Below are 18,678 nucleotides of genomic sequence, written 5' to 3'. Positions count from 1 at the left end.
AAAGTCTGACTGTGTTATGTCTTGTAACAGTAGGCAAATTCAGCATGCTAATGTTCTTCATACTGTACATGGTTCTCCAGCTGTTTTTGTGTGTACTTGCATGCCTATGCACTGATTGGCATGCAGGCAGAGTTATTTTTTTCCACTGAGGTTGTGCTGTTTCATTCTGCTATTATTGCTGTGGGCACAGGATGCAAAGAGCACCTCTCATAAATTCAGTCTCTTTTTGTATTCTGCTAAAGCCTGAATGTGTGTTACTGTGCTGTTTTGTTTTGAATGCTGTGTGTACATGCATACACAAAACCAAATTTCTGGCAAAAATATCTCATCACAAAAAAATAAAAGACTGATTACAAAATCAGATCCCAGCAAAATCCATCCTATAGTTTTTAAGACTATACTATCTCAAAAATGAGCCTTTCATCTCATTGAGACTCGTTGAGTAATTTTGATGTATATTAAGTGTAAAAAGATTTTAGGACTACAACCTTGTGCAGTATGTAGGAATTGATTAGAAAGCATTTTAAGTGAACTGTGTATAAAAGTGGGTTGAAGAAAAAGTAAGAATTAGGACACAAAACATCATCCATGTCAGGAAACAAAGGCTTTTAATAAATGAAACAATACTAATAAATAAAGATTAAACCAGTGCACAATCAAAATAAAATCCAACAAAATTAACATAAAACAGAATGGTACAGTACCAGTGAACAGAGTATTAAAAAAAAAAATCCCCCCAGACATTTACAAATTTTCTTAAAAACTTCAAGAGGCAAACATAGACGTATAAAAGCATTATACAGTAGAGCATCTGAGTATAATTTACAAATTATTGGATGATAAATACTTAGAGTTTATCTCTAACTTGAGAGACACATGTAAATATATGAGTCTTTCAAGTTAGGTTCAATAACAGTGATGAGGTGACGATGAAAGCTGTCCATCAATTCATGGTAACTCACAAATTATCTATATCTGTAAATAATTTTAATAGTTTATCCACATCTCCATTGGTCTCTTCTCTGTTGGTGCATCATAGATAAAAGTCAGAGCATCTCTGTCAGTGGGTATGGCTACATCGGGTGTTTGTGGAAGAAAACTGAACAGCTTTCCTTCTTCTTTCTGTCCAGACACAGAGGCTTCATCAGTAAGGAGCAAACTTCTGTCTCTCTGGCTTTTTGATGCAGTTGGCTGAGGAAATTTTGGCGGTGTATGCAGCCAGAGTAGTGTGGGATGGTGCTGCAGAGACAGCTACAGCAGGGGCAGGGCTGGACAGAGTCAGAAAGGGGACAGACTTCATTCCTAACAGGCCAGAGAGAGGCATGGCACCGTATGGGGCACCCAGCATATGAGCTGGGGTCAACGCACCCATGGTAGCCAAGGTAGGTGCAGGGGAGGCAGCTGGGGAGGCTGGCTGGGTGAAGGCCATGTTGAGGTCGACCGAAGCTGCCATGGTGGTTGCCTGGGCGGTGGATTTGGCTGTCTCTAAACTATGAGGGCAGATAAGAGGAGGAGGGAGGACAAAGAGACATGGAGACAGAACAAGGAATGAATATTAGAGGATTACAGTGTTGCTGCAACATGGGTTGAAGTATCTGGAAATACCTAAAAAATGCCAGAGCAGTTCAACTAAAAAAAGTGTCCACATGAACTCTTGGAACGATACAAATGAAGCAGGTACTTTTATCTTTTTTTAAGTCTTAGAGAGTAGTTGCATGAGCCACTGTCAGAGTCAACCTAGCAGTGTCTATCAGTCAATTCACATCAGATTTTATTTATATTGCTCAAAATCACAGTGTGCCTCAGGGGGCTTTACAGGTATGACACCTTCTATCTTTGGACTCTCAATTCGAGAGAAGAGAAACAATAGAAAAAAAATTTACAGGGAAAAATGGAAACCTCAGGGAGTGCTTCACAGGACAAATCCCTCTCTGCAACAGTTGTTTGGACGGTTGCTTTTTGGTTTTACACATTTTTTTTAGTTTGCTTGTTTTTCTTTGTTTCCTATTTTTATTTGTATTTCTGTCCTTATTTGTAAAATGCTGATTTTACTTCCTGTCTGTCATGACAGCCAATTTATAAGGCAATCCCTGATCCTGTCTCTTATATAATCAGCTCCTTGCCTGCCCTCCTGTCCTCCCCGTTTGTTGTTCCAAGCTCAGTATTTTAGTTCTGTTTTGAATGAGTCATTGTGTGTTTAGTTCGCCCATTTTGTCTTACCTGGTGAGCTTCTGCAGTGAGTCTGTCAATTTTATTAGCAGTTTCCTTCCTGACATACAAGTTTGTTCTACTTTTGTCTTGTAATAAATATCAGTTCCTGCTTGCCTCTGCTGCTGAGTTCTTCATTTGAGTCCACCGGCCTCTATCAACCATGATATGTCTCCCCATTGGTTAGTTAGAAAATGTAATTTAGGAAGCTGATCTCTTGTTACACTCTGTATAAATAAACAGAAGACCTTCTTAGTATGACAAGGACTATTCTTGGCTGTTGATTTCAGACAAAACCTGATTTATTGAATCGCTTTAACTGCTGAGGTATATTGCCTCTTTTGAATCTTTAATATCAAGGACAAAAAATATTTTAAATAGGGTCTGGTCTTATTTTCTTTTATAGAGAAAGAAATATAATAGGGAGAAGATACCTACTGTTAATGCTATGTGCTTTGTTTTGTTTTGTTATTCTTCTCATTTTTTTATTAGTATTACCTCGCCGGTAGTATTTTTATGTGACCTGATTTGTTCTGTCACACATCCTTCAACTACAACTATTGACTTTGTTGCATTGGTTGATAATGTTCTCTATGTGGGGGAACATTAATAAAATGATGCCAGAGCTGCATGGCATCACTTGTCCTATACTGAATTCCATCAAGACACTGCTACCGCTTTCCTCATTCCCTTGAGGCCAATTACAAGTTGCACAAGGATATACCTCATTATCACTTATGACTAAAGCATGACCTTTGACCCTTTTAAAGCAATGCATTTCTCTCAGGCCTGCACTGTGATTAATTACATGACTACACACGGTGACCCTTACCAGGAGGTAATGAGGTACTGTGCCAGGTTGATGCTGACAGGCGTCCCTGTGATGGTGACATGGCGGTCACTTGTCCCATCCAGCTGGCTCCCGATCTTGATCTGGGCTCCTGACACCTGCCTGATCTCGTTGATCTTAGTGCCCTGACGGCCGATGATCGAGCCTATTAGCTGCAATACAACATTTGTGAGACAGATTGGTCAATTGATGGAATGATTTCAGAGATGTACAGAAGAAAAGAGCAGACATATTTGAGGAAAAAAGATGCAATTTTCTTAGAATCTCCTCTGCTGGGGAAAGTGATTCTGATGAAAGTGCAAAAAACCTGATGGTTTAGCTAACTTAATGCAGACTGCTTCAAATATTGCAATTACCTTGTTTCTCTTGGCCATCAATCACACATGTCAAAAGCACTTTTTTCTTACTGAGTCTCATTTAATTGCAACTGCTTCTGTCCTGCTAAAAGAGATGAGAGATGGCACATTTGCCTCTCATTAATCTGAGTGGCTAAAAGGTTATTGATTTCTCCGCGTGGTGATGACTTCCCAAACAAATCACTTTTAAAATATATGCTGGCTAGATGCATCTCTGCACTAATGGAAACCATAATGGGAAAATAACTCAGATATGTAATATACACACTCCTTCAGCTTGAGTGATCTTTCTGCTGCGAGGAGTTTATAGAGTGACATGAGTCTTGTTACATTCCAAAATATGCAAGCTCTTTAGCTCTGTTTTCATTACTCAGACTGGAGCTCTGCCTATTAACAACAACAGACATTTAACAGACCCAGGGCTCAGGCTGCGTATCACCTCAGGGTGTCAGGGCCCAGTGATAGGGTTGTGCTGTGAGATGTATAGTGCGGGGACCGACAGTGATGAAGTACTTGAGTGTGTTGGCAGCTTATCAGTGACCGATGCATTGGCAAAACACACACACACACAAGCACACACACATGCACATGCATACACAAACACACACACACAAACACACGCATATACACACACACACATACACACACACACACACACACACACACACACACACACACACACACAAACAGAGTTCACGCCACACTTGTCCATGCATTTCACATTCCTCTCCTGAGAAGTAAGCAGCCTGTTCCGCAAAGTCTGATTTGTCACACAGCGACCTGGTTGGACTGCCTGACTATTATTGGCTCAGCAGTTCATGTAGGGGGTGGGACAGGGGACACACAGCCAGCCTAAAAAAAGTAACTCCAAAGACAATGGCCAGCACAGACCCCAAATCACAGATAACAACTCTCCCATACTAAGGCCAAGAATCTCCACTGGTGTTTCACACCAGCTGTCAATAGATAGCAGCTTTGGTGTGCATGACCTCAGAGAGCACTCCTATCCACTGAAACACCTGAAAAACACTTCAAAATGCAGTGACATGGACTTGTGATTGCTGTATTATTATAATGTATATGTCATTGACTTCCTGCTGAGGCAGCCATACGAAAGAACACAGGAAGAGAGCTGGAAAAACAAGGCTGCAGCCATGTTTCTTCTGGGTAAATCTTCCTTGTGCTGAAGTACAGTCTCTGGGTGCTGACTGGGTGTGTAAGCAGTTTCTGAATGCATCTCCATGTGTGCACATATCCTCTTCTGTGTTCAGTGTGCAAGCACAGAGGAGGATTGTGCGGTTGGAGCGTGGCTGTCCGGAGGGAGGACAGAAGGCTGAGGCTAAGTCATGGCTGCAAGTCCTCTCTTCTGGAACAATGGCTGGAGCTTACAGCTGCCCCTGTCACATATAGCGCGAGAGCCCCTCATTCCTCTGATGCATTGTAACACTCGCCATGTGAGTGTTTACTTGAGAAAAAAAAGCCCTCAGGCATTTTAGAAATGTTGCTGAAGGGTATAGGCTGTACAGTACAGTACATCCTTCTCTCTACTTGATAACACTTCTTTTATTACCAGGCATATCAGCACTGTAGTTTCAGTTTCACAGTAGTAGGTTAATCACACATAACTGTTAAGTTACACATCTTTAACCATAATACAAACAAAGGATGACTTATCACTCATGAGTCTGAATGTGGTAATCCTGTATTTGATGGGTGCTTTTGGACCAAAGGGAAATGACAAATCATGAAGAGATGGATTGGTCCAAGCACTCATAGGAGTCAGGGGAAGCAAACATCATCAAGACAAAAAGCCTTTTTGAGACAACACAGGTATATGTTCACATTTTTAATTGTGATGTAGCCATGCCTTAATAAAGGCCTGGAACTGATTTTTACTTCTCTTGACTCTTTTGAGTGCTTTTAAAACAGATCTATTCCTGGCTAATTTCAAATTCTGAAACATTTATGTGTCTTGAGAATGGAGGTTGCTAACAATGGCTAAACAAGTCTACAAATATCATCACAAAGAAGTGCAAAGTTAATTGTAGTTATGTTGATGCATCGTGTATTTTTACTTTGTACTTTTTACTTTGTACACACAATTTTATTCTTGCCTCAAAAATCATAAGTCTAAAGGTCTTGCTGAACAAATCATGCAAGTCTCATAAAATCTTATTTGATACTTATCTTATATTTGGGAAAAGACCAAAATCCAACCTAAAAATCCAATGGCCTTTTTGTCAAGAGAACCCATGGCAATGCTATCTTCTGGACCCTGCTGCATTTGGCCAGTGGATCCTCCTGTCCAGCGTTTTCACTGTCTTAGCCTTAAGTTCAGAAATTTTGCAATCTTTTGGTTTTTACAAATCATATTTAAATGGATGGTGGAGCTGAAGAGGAGTAATGTGTGGATCCAATTGAGACTTATGGCTACTGACAAATGTGATACCAAAAGCCCCTTAAGGAGACCATGCCAATATTTATGCACCATTCAAAAATATGGTAATCCTAACAGTAGTTCCCTCTTGTAGGCAGCATCAAGTGGCCACGTGAGGAGCTGCAATTTATGTATTAAAAATATCTGATGTTCTGTTAACTTTTTGGTTGCTTAACTCCAATTGGTACATTTGCATTTATCAGTATGGTAGTGCTGTCCCTAGTGGGTCATGGAGGTACTGAAGGTGTGCCAAACAGGATGTGCACTGAATAATTTCACTTAATTTCTTATATTTGTTATGTTACAGCTATGTGAATTTATTACTTATTTGAGCGATGTTGCAATAGGCTCATATTCTATCCATCCATTTTCTTCCGAGGGGGGGGGGGGGGTGGGGGGGGGTGGGGGGGGCTGCGCCTATCCCAGCCGCTTTTGAGAGGCGGGGTTCACCCTGGACATGTTGCTCGTCCATGTAAGGGCCAACATATAGACAGACAACCATTCACACTCACAGTCATACCTGACATATCCAATCAGCCTAGTCCCCATTTGCTTGTCTTTGGACTGTGGGAGGAAGCCAGAGTACTCTAGGAGAACCCATGCAGGCACAGGGAGAACATACAAACTCCACACAGAAAGATCCCGTGCCCGAGCTGGAACTCGAACCCGGAACCTTCTTGCTGTGAGGCGACAGTGCTAACCACTGCACCACAGTCCTGCTGGCTGATATTCTATGAAAAACAATTAAAGATATAAGAAAATATTTATGTGTTTGGTTAGAGTTGCGCTGAAATGAGTTATTGGGCTACAGAAGTCTTTGAGATTTCATATTGGTGTTCTTAGGTTTGAGAATGGTAAAGGCGATGTTGTAGATGCTTGTAGCTGTATGCTGTAATGTTGTATCTAATGGTGTAATATGTAACTACACATTGTGGCGACACAAACCACAAGTGTGACTGGTCTACTTTATGGCATTACATTTACCCCTACATACATTCCTACACCATCCTCACCTCTGTATTGAGCCCATTTCTGCATTTCATTAATACTGTGTTAGCTCTGACATCATCATGATTCATTCACTTTCATTGTTTGCAGTATACAAGGGAACTCAGTGGTGTAGAAGCCTCACTGCAGAAATCAGACCTAAGGAGTATTAATCTGAGGCTGGAAATGATCTCTTACGAATAAATAATTCATTCTGACTTGTTGAAACCTTCGCAACCACACTGTTGTAGCCTTTTCTTAAAAGAACAAAATGTAAGTGTATAACTCATTTTTCAAAGATCTGTCTGTAGAAAGACTGAATGAGTTTGATGCTAAGAGCCATAAGCAGCAAGTAAGTTAATAAGTTTGACAGTAGTAACATTTTCATTTCATTGGATTTTTTGTCAGTAAGAAAATGTAGGAAACATCAGCCTTATTTTTTTTTTTTTACCTTTGAGCAACATTTCATTTGAAAGATCATGCTTTTTATTATACTAAGTTAAAAAAGGTGCAAATGTTGTAGCTCATAAATGGCTTCATTTTATTTTCTCTTAATGAAACTAGAGGCAAATTACTCACTAGCTACTGCTCAAACATCTCTCAATTTAAAGTAAGAGGAAATGGAGTTCGACATGAATTTGCCTTGTGATGTCTGCACTCAGATTGGTAAGACATTTCATCAAACCTTTGCAGAAGCTTAGTGGAGAGGGAAAGGATCTTTGTCTGTTTCCTTATTGGCTGTTTTGACAGCAGACAGCGTCTAAGTAGGTCAGGGAACATGAGAGGATTTACAGAGCACTCATGGGAGTCACTCTAAGACGCTGCAACTGCAGCCCAGACAATAATGCAAAAGGGTCCATATCAGCTCAAAATCCCTTTAACCTTGGGTAGTCTGAGGTTATGTTAATGGAGATAATTAGTAAGTTGCCAGCATGTCTCTGATCTCTTTTGAAGTCACACCAGACATCTTTTTTGCTGCAGCTACAGCATGTAACGTCACCTGCTGCAGAGCTGTGTACAAGGGAGATGAGTGCTGACTTCATGTTGTTTTTATTGCTGCTCAGATGGGAAAAATCTAACAGCATAAAGAATAAGAACTTGCTTCTCCTTACATCATTGGGAATGAGCAGTTCCTGAGATGTCTGAGAGTTTGAGTCCATCCCTGATGACAAAAATACACAAGCATCAACTGACCAAAACTGATTAATGACAATTTAACATTCATTCACAGCTCATATAGTTAGCAGACCATCATGGATACAAAAAAGCCCTTTAAGCCTAAAATGCTAGCTGTAGTAAAAGTGTTAATTTCCATTTAAATGGACTTATTTTTAAAACAGAACTCACCCAGATCTTTGACTCTGCAGACATATCATTTCAAATAATAGTTTTCCTCGCTAAGATAAGACTGAGACATGAAAAAGCTAAAGCCTCTTCTTGTCCTGCACTGAAACATGCTTATAATCAATATACAGACTTCTTCTAAGAATTCATTATATTATATCAAGTGTATTATAGCCTACATACATTATTTACATTGTCTAAAGAAATTAAGTAAGTTAGTGATGAAAGAATTATTCAAACACTCTAGGGTATGTATTCAAAGCTAAAATGCAGAATATTTGTCTCCATTTTCTGAAAGTGACCTCTATTATAGACACATCATTCTGTTTTTAGCCTAAAATGGTGGTTAAACTGTTTGGAATATCACACATCCCCTTTGAAATGACTCCTTTCACTGCCAGAGCTTGTTCCATTTGTTCTGATAACATTTGGAAAGTTTAGAAGTGCCCCGCAATTAATTTTTTTGATCAACATTCATGTTAGTGGAGGGCTATCCAGAAGTGGCCAGCTCAGTCAGTCTGCATGCTCTGTCCATAGAAAGGTAATACTCTGGAATGCACAGATTTACCTGGTGATGATAAACTGGGTAATATTGTATGAATTTGCTTCGCTAGGCTTGAATGTCCAAAAATGTTGGTTTACAAACAAGAATAGGAATAGTCAAGCAAAAACAATATGAGCTTCAAGCTAAATATACGTGGCTAGCCCTTTCTGTATTCTGGAGTCACAAAGATGTAACGCATTGGAGAAAAACATCTTTGTCAACTCAAGGCACTTATTTTGATACACTTTTGGGGATGATGTATCACTTCAAATCAGAACAAATTTGGTTAAATAAACAGTTGACCAGAAAGAGTTGCTATGTATACCAGGTATGATGGTTGAAGCAGGCTGGGTGATTGGACTCAGGCCTTGCTGCATTGACAGCTGGTGTAATTTGGCCAGCTATGGAAGTAAGAATAAGAATATTAAACCATGAGATCGGCACATTTTAATTATAATATTACACAAATGGTCTTACCTCTGAGTGTGGAATGCCATATTGGTTTTGCAAAGTGTAGGCCTGAAAGAGAGCATTAAGTAAATTACAGCAATAAAACATCACATAGTGGCAATAAATTTGGAGCCTCTAAATGGAAGTGCTTCAGGAAGGTTTTTCAGAGGGAGAGAGAATCTGACAGCATGTACAAAAGAGAGATGACGAACCAACCAAATATCTTAAAGAGCCAATATAACAATAAATATATGATTGTATTTATTATCATTATTTTTCAAGCATTAGTCTTATCCAGTCATTATCAAGAGATTTTGCATATTGTTTTGGTTTTATTTGTCCATCTCTGAAATTTCAGCCTGCATCCATTAAATTATTGTGATCCTTGCTGTTAGGGACTGGCACACCTTGCTGGTGTTGGGTCTGCTTTTCCCCCTAGATGGCGCCAACCTCAGGGGATGCCAGCCTGAGCTGTCACACCTGCACCTCATCAATGCCGTCACATCTGCATCTCATCACCATCAGCGGCCTTTATAGGATGGCAGTTGACTACCCCTGGCTGTAGGATTGTTTTCCTTCCTTTTCGGTTATGCCTGCTGTTTCCCTTAGAGTGGTATTTCGCCGGTTTCAGTTTTTTGGATTTTGTCAGGACTGTGCGTTATTTGCTAACCTCCGTTTCATATGTGTCTCCGGCGAAGTAAATGGGAATCACTATGGACTGTAACTTCAAAAGTAATTCAAAATGTAATTTTTGTGAAACTTGTCAGTGGACTATCCTAAGCAGCAGGTTTGTTCTGTGGAATACATGTGGCTGGATGTATGGAAATAATAAAAAAATTTTTTTTTTTTGCTTTAGGCGGCATGGTGGTGCAGTGGTTAGCACTGTCGCCTCACAACAAGAAGGTCCCGGGTTCCAGTCCTGGCTCCTGTGTGGATTCTGCATGTTCTCCCTGTGCCTGCGTGGGTTCTGTCTGGGTACTCCGGCTTCTTCCCACTGTCCAAAGACATGCAACTGGGGACTAGGCTAATTGGATGCTGTAAATCAGGGGTGGGCAATCATGTGCCATGGAGGGCCATGTGTATGCAGGTTTTCCTTCCAACCAAACACTTTAGCAGGTGATTTCCACTGATTAACACACCTTCAGCCACAGAAGAGTGTTGCCAATGTCATAATTTCTCTCAGCAGAGGACAGATGCCGAGAGAAGAAGGCACAGGGATGGAGCTTATGGTTGGCGCCAGAGCGCTGAGACAAGATGGCCCCCACCCCAACATCTGAAGCGTCCACCTCGACCACAAACTGACATTCAGGTTCAGGCATCTGGAGGATGGTTGATGAGGTGAAACCCATCTTTGAGGGTCTTGAAGGTTGCTGAAGCTGGAGGTGACCACTGGAAGGGCACTTTGGAGGAGGTCAGGGCAGTGAGAAGGGCTGTCACAGAGCTGTAGTTGCGGATAAAGCCACAGTAAAAGTTGATGAACCCCAGGAAATGCTGAAGCTGTTTGCGGTTTTTAGGAACAGGCCAGGAGGTGACAGCAGAGACCTTGGCTTGGTCCATCTGGATGTTGCCTTGTGCCACAATGTTCCCCAGGAAAGACACTGAAGAGACATGGAACTCACATTTCTCTGCTTTCACATACAGGGAGTTCTCCAGGAGGCGCTGGAGGACAGACTAGACATGATCAATGTGTTGCTCTTTGGATGAAAATGTCATCAAGATAAACAAAGACATCAGCTGACCATCTCTTGGAGCATATTGTTTATCATTGCCTGGAAGCAGTAGGAGCAGTGGTGAGGCTGAATGGCTTTACAAGGTTCTCGTAGTGTCTGGTTGGGGTGTTGAATTCCACTCATCCCCTTCTCTGATGGGAATGAGTGGAAGGTGTTCGAGTTTGAATAAAATGGTGGTCCGCTGTATCAGTTTGAAGGTGGAGGAGATGAGTGGCAGTGGGTTAAGGTTCTTTAAAGTGATTTCATTCAACCCTTTGTAGTTGATGCAGGATTTCAAAGTCTTGCCCTTCTTCTCAATGAAGAAAAAACCTGCTCCAGCAGGAGATGAAGAAGAATGAATGATGCCCACAGGCAGGAAGTCACTGATGTAAGTCTCCATGACTTTTTTTCAGGCTCAGACAGAGAGTACAGGCAATCCTTGGAGGGTGATGTACCAGGAAGGAGATCTATGGTGCAGTCATGGGGGTGGTGTGGGGGCAGAGACATGACTCTGGATTTATTGAACACATGGCAGAAGTCATGGTACTCAGGTGGCACCCCAAAGAGGTCAAGTGAAGAGCTGGACCTGAAGGTGGAGGAGTGAAGTGGAGCTGACGCTTGCTGCAGGCACCTTTGATGACATGAGGAGCTCCACTCCAGAGCAGCCCCAGTGACCGAGTCCTGAAAACCTAGCCATGGATACCCCAGGATGAGTGGCAAGCAGGAGGAGCTCACGATGTGGAAGTGGACTGTTTTGTGATGATAACCAGAAAGCGGACAGGTGGACAGGAAAGGTCTGATGTGTGACTGTGAACAAGATGTGTCCATATAAGGCTGTAGCAGGAACTGGATGAGGCAAAGGAACCTTATTGAGCCCCAGCTGAAGGACCATCTCCTCATCAATAATACAGACACTGACCCCAGAGTCAATGAAGATAACCAAGGGTTGAGGGCCATTTGGAAGCAGAAGATGGCCCTGGAACAGAGGTCTCAGGCTTAGGGGAGTTGAGAGGGTAGTTGAGCTCACCAGGGTCTCCCCAACTACTTGGTGAGCTCTGGCTTTTGCTTGACAGCTGGAGATGTAGTGTCCAGCTGCCACACAATAAAGGCAGAGACTGGATTTCCAGGCGGCACTCCCTTTATTCCAGGGAGAAGGAGGTGTGACCCAACTGCATGGGCATCTGCTGACCCAATGAGGTGGAGTTGGCTCAGCAGCCCTGCCATGGGAGCAAGGTGGAAGAGAACACTGGGTTCCCCTTTGACGCTTCTCTCGTCGATGAGTCTGGATACGAAGGTCGATGCGGATGGCCAAATCAATCACCCAGTTCAAAGTGATAGGGGTGTCATGAAGCAACTTCATCTTTAATTTGTCAGTCAAACTGTGGAGGAACTAATGAGCAGGTAGTTGTCCAAAGTGCTCAATGAGTGTGGTGGTGGGAAAATAGTGCAAGTTCACTGCTGATAGAGGTTTTGCTGGAAAGTGGTTCAAATGAGGGCAGGGTCTTTGGACAAAGTCGGCAGAGCTGATGTCACCAGAGGAAGTGAGCTGGCAAAGTGGAGCTGAAAAAGTGGGTCTGTCGGTTGAGGAGGAACAGTCTGAGAGCCAACCAGCCACAGGCAGACAAGGAGCAGAGATCAGGCAGGCAACACTTATGGAAAGGGACAAAAGGCTGGTGGGTTTACTGGGGCGGAGACGAGAGGCACAGGTTGGAGATAAGTGGGTGTCATGTTCGTGTTTAAAATAATGAGCCTGTGTTGGGAGCAAGAAACTTCTTTTTAATGAACCGTGTTCTCACCTGCATACATGTCTCACTCTACTCCTGTTATCAGTGTGATAAGCTGACTACCAACTGGTGGTGCCACCCAGTGGTCAAAACATGTCATAACATTCAATCATCACATCCCCTTTTTTCCAAAGCAAAATGCAGTGACATGAACTACCACACCAGCTTTGTCAGTTATTTTAACCATTTCTTATTCAGTATGACCCTGCTACACATAGACAGTATATACAGTATGTATCAGCTTGCATAACCCATAACCCTAAATCTAAGCCAACACCAAACCAGTTATAATACATTCACATCAACCAACATACATTTTTCAACAGGTTTAACATGTATGTCAAATTCTTTCTTTTCTTTTAATTATTAACTATAGGTTCAGTCTATCAAGCTTTCTGATTTCTCTTGTGGACCTTCACAACTCAGGTTCACTTGAAGTAGGTTTGTGTGTGTCAATGCTACAGTCCATAGCAGGCGTGGGAATTACCTGAGATTGACCACAGGTCACACTGAGCTCACCAACAGTCCCTTGAGGAGTTTTTAACAGACTGCAATAATTGTGTCTGAGGATTTGTCTATCATCAGTTCTCACAGTGTATGATCGTGGAGCTACTTCTTTGCTCTTGTACTCCATCCATCAGCATCCTCAATTCTGACAGTGTTGTTGGTTGTCAGTGGAGGAAGATGTTTTGTTGTCCTGTCATAGAATGACTTTTGCCTCATTTTCTGTTGTCGTAGCTTATGTTCAGTCTTTGCAGGATTCTTTTGCTTTAATTTGTCATTTGAATGACTTGGCAGGGTAGTTCGAAGCTTCCTCTTCATCAACAGTTCAGCTGGCGACAGACCACACTTAAGAGGTGATGCTCTGCACCTCAATAGAACCAGATATGGATCAGAGTCACTGTCAGCTGCTTTCTTTAGGAGTTGCTTGAGAATGTGAAGCCCTTTTTCAGTTTGCCCATTTGACTGTGCATAGTGTGTGATGTCACATGCTTGATATTGTACTGCACTGCAAACTTCTGCCATTCTTTACTGTTGAAGCATGGTCCATTGTCACACATGGAATGCCATGCCTGTCAAAGATGGATTCTGCCTGTGTTATGACACAGGTTGATGATGAGTTTGCTAATAGCGCCATCTCAGGAAAGTTTGAGTAGTAATCAATAACCACTAAATAGTTGTTATGGGCGACATGGCTCAGGGGTAGAGTGGCCGTCCAGCAACCATAGGGTCGCTGGTTCGATCCTCGACCCTGGTGACCATGTCGAAGTGTCCTTGAGCAAGATGCTGAACCCATAATTGCTCCTGATGAGTAGGTTGGCGCCTTGCATGGCAGCCTTCACCATCAGTGTGTGAGTGTGTGTGTGAATGGGTGAATGAGATGACACTGTAAAGCACTTTGAGTGCCGCTAAGGTAGAAAAGCGCTATATAAAATTGAGTCCATTTACCCCTGAGATGAAACAAGTCCATTCCTACTTTATGCCATGGTGCTGTTGGCAACTCAGCTACCACCATAGGCTCTTAGCTCTGCTTGTTTCTGTGTTTCTGGCATGTTTCACATTTAGTGTTTCTACAAACGAGTGTTTCAATGTCTTTGTTGATTCCAGGCCAGAAAACCGACTCTCTCACCCTCCTTTTGCACTTTTCGATGCCGAGATGGCCTTCATGTATCCTGTGCAACATGTTCATTCTCAAAGCCTGCGGAATGACAATCCTGCCCTTTTTCAAAAGCAGACCATCCACAGCACTAAGCTCACCTCTGACACGGTAAAATTGTGGACACAGTCAACAGGCCAACCCTCATCCATGTACCTCATGAAATGCTATAGCTCCATATCCTTTGCTGTAGCCTCAGCAATTTGTCTCGACTTTGTGTCAGACACAGGCAGTGCCATGTTCACATGACACTATATGTCCTCGTCAGTTGCACTCACACTGTGGCCTGCAGTTGCCCTGGATAGAGCATCGGCGAGGATCAGGTTTTTTCCCGAAGTATATATCAGTTCAAAATCATACCTCCGCATCTTCATCTTTAACCGCTGTATCCATGGAGACAGGAGACAGTTTCTTTTTGATGATGGCTACCAGTGTGTGATTAGTCTCAGCTTTGAAAGCTGGCAGGCCGTATACATAGTTAGGAAAATGCTCCAAACCATACGCCAGTCCCAAACATTCTTTTTCGATCTGAGCGTATCGACATTTTGTCATAGCCCTAGAAGCATAAGCTACAGGTTTCCAGTGCTCACCCTAAGCCTAGAGTAGAACGGCACCAATACCATCCTTGGAGGCATCCGTAGACAGTTTTATCCTCTTGGTGTGGTCATAAAATGACAACACTGGTGCTGTGGTCAGCATGTTCTTAAGTTGCTGCCACTCATGCTCATGTTAACTGTTTAAACTCATAGTCCCTGCGCAGAAGCTCAAGTATGTATGATGTCTTTGCTGTTAGATTGGGCATGAATTTGCCTATAAAATTGACCATCCCCATGATGCGTAGCATGCCTGTCTTGTCAGTGGGCCTTGGCATGTTCTGTATTGCAAGTATTTTGTCTTGATCTGGTTGAACACCATGGAGCAGACAACTTGTCTCCAAGGAAGAGGATTTCTTGAACCTCAAACTCACATTTACTCTTGTTGAGTTTTAGTCCATACTTTTGTATGCGCTCCATCACACTGTACAGCCTCTCATTGTGTTCTTGAGCTGTGGACCCCCATATGATGATGTCATCAATGTAGGCTCAAACTCCTTCCAAACCCTCGATGATCTGCTCCATCCCTCTGTGAAATATTTCAGGTGCTGACTTTATTCCAAAAGGCAGTCTGAGAAAGCAGTGACTGCCAAAGGGAGTATTAAAGGTACAGTACCTTGTGCTGCTTTAATCCAGTTTCAGCTGCCAAAAGCCTTGTGCGGCATCCAGCTTTGTGAAGTATCTGGCACCTGACATTTTACTGATGATTTCTTCACGTGTGGGTATTTGATGGTGTTCACGCTTTATGCTTTCATTGAGGTCTTTAGGGTCCAAACATATTCTCAACTCTCCATTCTTTTTCTTTGTGAGGACCATTGAGTTGACCCAGTCTGTAGGCTCATTAACCTTTTTAATAACTTCTAACATGATCATTCTGTCCAACTCTTTCTTTAGGCCGTCTTTCAATGGAGCAGGAACTCTGCGTGCTGCATGCACAACTTGTTGGGCACCTTCCTTCAACTGTATTTTATATGTGAAGGGCAAAACACCAAAACCCTTGAAAATATCTGAGAAGTTCTGGACTATTGTGTCCACAGAGTCATTTACTGGGCTCATGGTTGGGATGATATCATATACGGTTTTTACAAGCCCCAATTCTTCACAGGCTCTGTCACCTAGAAGTGATTCATGTCCCTCATTAACAACAAAGTAGAATAGGTACTATTACCTAATACTTTCCCTTTTACTGTGGCACTCAGCCTGCATGTGCCCAAACATTTGATTGGCCGCCCATTGGAGTCTTCCAGTCCAGATTCTTTCCTCTTTATTTGTGGCTTATTTTTCATTGCCTTTATGTCACACATGCTTATGAGATTCACTTCTGCACCAGTGTCCAATCTCATGGTGACTACTTATCAGTAGTGGAGCTAACCATTTATCTTTTCTAGTGACATCATTTTCCTTGTCTGCATTATTTTCTTGTTCACTTTTCTTTTTCCTTTCTTCCCCTCTTTTCATTTGGAGAAGCACTGTTTCGCAAAATGATTCTTGCCTTGGCAACTGGAGCATTGCTTACCAAAAGTTCAACACTGTCTGAGCTTGTGCTGCGAGCCACAGCGCCTGCAGCTGATCATCACCTCCTCAGACTGCCTCGCAGGCCGGGTCTGTGTGCATCTTTTTGGATGATACGACACTGCTCCAACTGCTGCCACATTGTCGCTCACTTGCGCTGAAGCTACTGCAGACATCTCGTTGAACGTCTTCACATGTTTGTGGGACAACTCATTCGCCTGGCAGATCTTTATGGCCCCATCCAGCGTCAGCTCCGTCTCTTGTAGTAGCCTCTCTCTGACCTTATAATCCTCCATGCCAAAGACATTGCGAAGTTGCAGGATTGTGCCTTTAGCCGCAAAACCGTCAGGAAGCTATCAAAGGGCTTGTGCTGCCGCTGTGTATGAGACCGAAAAATGTACCTCTCGTATTTCTCGTTCTTCTTCGGAGAACAGTGACCATCAAATTTGCTCGGCACCTCATCCAACTTTTCATCATCACCAGAATTGTTAAACACAAACGTGTTTAATATGTCTATGGCCTGTGGCCCTGCTATCATTAGCAGCAGCGCTACCTTTCTTGCCTCTGGCTTTGTCTAAAGTCCAATAGCTGAAACATACAGGTGGAACTGCTTTTTGAAGATGCGCCGGTTTTCGTCAACATTCCGGCGGTTTCAAATCCATGTCGTCCTTTACAATTTTACTCCTGGTAGCATGTCATGTTCGTGTTTAAAATGGTGGGCTGTGTTGGGAGCAAGTAACTTCTTTTTAATGAACCGTGTTCTCACCTGCATACATGTCTTACTGCAGTCTCACTCTCCTCCTGTTATCCAGTGACTACCAACTGGTGGTGTCACCCAGTGGTCAAAACATGTCATCACATTCAATCACAACAGTGGGGTCGAGACCAGGTAAACAATACGGGAACAAGTGCTGGAGAGTTGGGACAGTGAATACAATCTGGCAAAGGATGAGTTGAGTGAAACTGCATATATATTGGGCAGCACGGTTGTTAGCACTGTCGCCAAACAGCAAGAAGGTTCCGGGTTTGAGTCACGGCTCGGGCACGGGATCTTTCTGTGTGGAGTTGGCATGTTCTCCCTGTGCCTGCCTGGGTTCTCTCCGGGTACTCCGGCTTCCTCCCACAGTTCAAAGACATGCAAATGGGGACTAGGCTAACTGAATACTCTAAATTGACCATAGGAGTGGCTGTGATAGCGAATGGTTGTCTGTCTATATGTGTTGGACCTGCGATGGACTGATGACCGGTCCAGGTTGTACCCTCTCACCCGAAGGCAGCTGGGATAGGCTTCTGCCCCCCGCAACCCCTAACAGGATAAGTGGTAGAAAATGGATGAATGGTAGGATGTCTTTGTCTCTGCTCTGCTTTCCTGCTGTCTTTCCCCACAATCGGTCAAAGCAGATGGCTGTTGCCATTGAGCCGAATGTCTGCTTGACATTCCGACCTGTTACAAGGTAGATTTTCATCGACGCTGTTGCAAGATATGCTTGCACACTGAGAACTGTTAGGTGTAAATTAATTGATGGAGTGTGGTGCTAGACCTACTCTACTTGTGTGTCATGAGATAACTTTTCTTGTGATTTTGTATCATACAAAAAAATTGACTTGACTTGACAAAATATACAGTTTTTTGTTTGCAATCAAGTCATTTATGGACAGGATGTTTCTTAATTGTAGAGAAATAAATCCAGGTTTTTTTTAGATTTGTGATCTATCTATCTATCTATCTATCTATCTATCTATCTATCTATCTATCTATCTATCTATCTATCTATCTATCACTCACCTCGCTGTGTCAGGGTGGTGTCTTTGTTGTCCTCCCTCATTATAGTTATGTTCAGACCAGACAGCACTTAGCTTAACTCAATTCTGACTGACGCCAGCAGTCTGGCTGCTATTACCAGTCCATCCATGGTCATAAACTGGAGATAAGAGCTTGCCCTTGAAGTACATACGTATATGTTGTGCTCATATATGTATAAACAAAACACCAAAATTAGCAGCAATAATCCTGCCATTTACACCCTCCAACTCTTTATCTCACATACCCTCAATATGCTTTAAAGTAAGCCTTATTTGTCAATAGTTGCTCTTTCTATTTCTGATATTATAACAGTATTTGGTGTTTTTGTCATGGAATGTCCCTAAAGCTTACATATTTTTTCTAGCACGGAGCAAAGCAGGACTAAAAAAGAAAGCAGAGCTGTGTGGAGTAAGATGGCATCATGTTTCAGGAGCAGTTATAGC

The 18,678-nt window shown here is 42.5% G+C and overlaps 2 protein-coding genes across 12 annotated transcripts in view; one reads left to right on the top strand and one right to left on the bottom strand.

Moving 5' to 3' along the window:
• The window catches only part of LOC147255789 (dedicator of cytokinesis protein 3-like), a 48,200-nt gene extending 47,814 nt beyond the window's left edge, over positions 1 to 386 (top strand). For all 5 annotated transcript variants that reach the window (XM_086213747.1, XM_086213751.1, XM_086213750.1 and 2 more), the window contains one exon: positions 1 to 386. This exon is cut by the window's left edge and continues 3,766 nt beyond it. The gene's annotated coding sequence lies outside the window, so the exon portion shown is untranslated.
• Positions 387 to 465: 79 nt separating this feature from the next.
• The window catches only part of LOC147255788 (poly(rC)-binding protein 4-like), a 51,007-nt gene continuing 32,794 nt past the window's right edge, over positions 466 to 18,678 (bottom strand). For 6 of the 7 annotated variants that reach the window (XM_086213741.1, XM_086213744.1, XM_086213745.1 and 3 more), the window contains 5 exons: positions 9,204 to 9,245; positions 9,052 to 9,127; positions 7,951 to 8,000; positions 3,041 to 3,210; positions 470 to 1,490 (listed from right to left, as the gene is read on the bottom strand). In XM_086213741.1, the coding sequence (XP_086069867.1) occupies positions 1,145 to 1,490; positions 3,041 to 3,210; positions 7,951 to 8,000; positions 9,052 to 9,127; positions 9,204 to 9,245 (684 nt within the window). In that variant the 3' untranslated portion in view covers positions 470 to 1,144. Of the gene's footprint in view, positions 1,491 to 3,040; positions 3,211 to 7,950; positions 8,001 to 9,051; positions 9,128 to 9,203; positions 9,246 to 18,678 lie in introns of all 7 variants that reach the window. The other variant, XM_086213746.1, reaches the window with a different exon arrangement.

This window comes from Aulostomus chinensis, chromosome 9 (genome assembly GCF_037954235.1).
Source record: "Aulostomus chinensis isolate RoL2024-O1b breed Wild chromosome 9, RoL_Achi_v1.0, whole genome shotgun sequence".
Taxonomy (NCBI): domain Eukaryota; kingdom Metazoa; phylum Chordata; class Actinopteri; order Syngnathiformes; family Aulostomidae; genus Aulostomus; species Aulostomus chinensis.
This window is presented reverse-complemented; position numbering and strand designations above follow the sequence as displayed.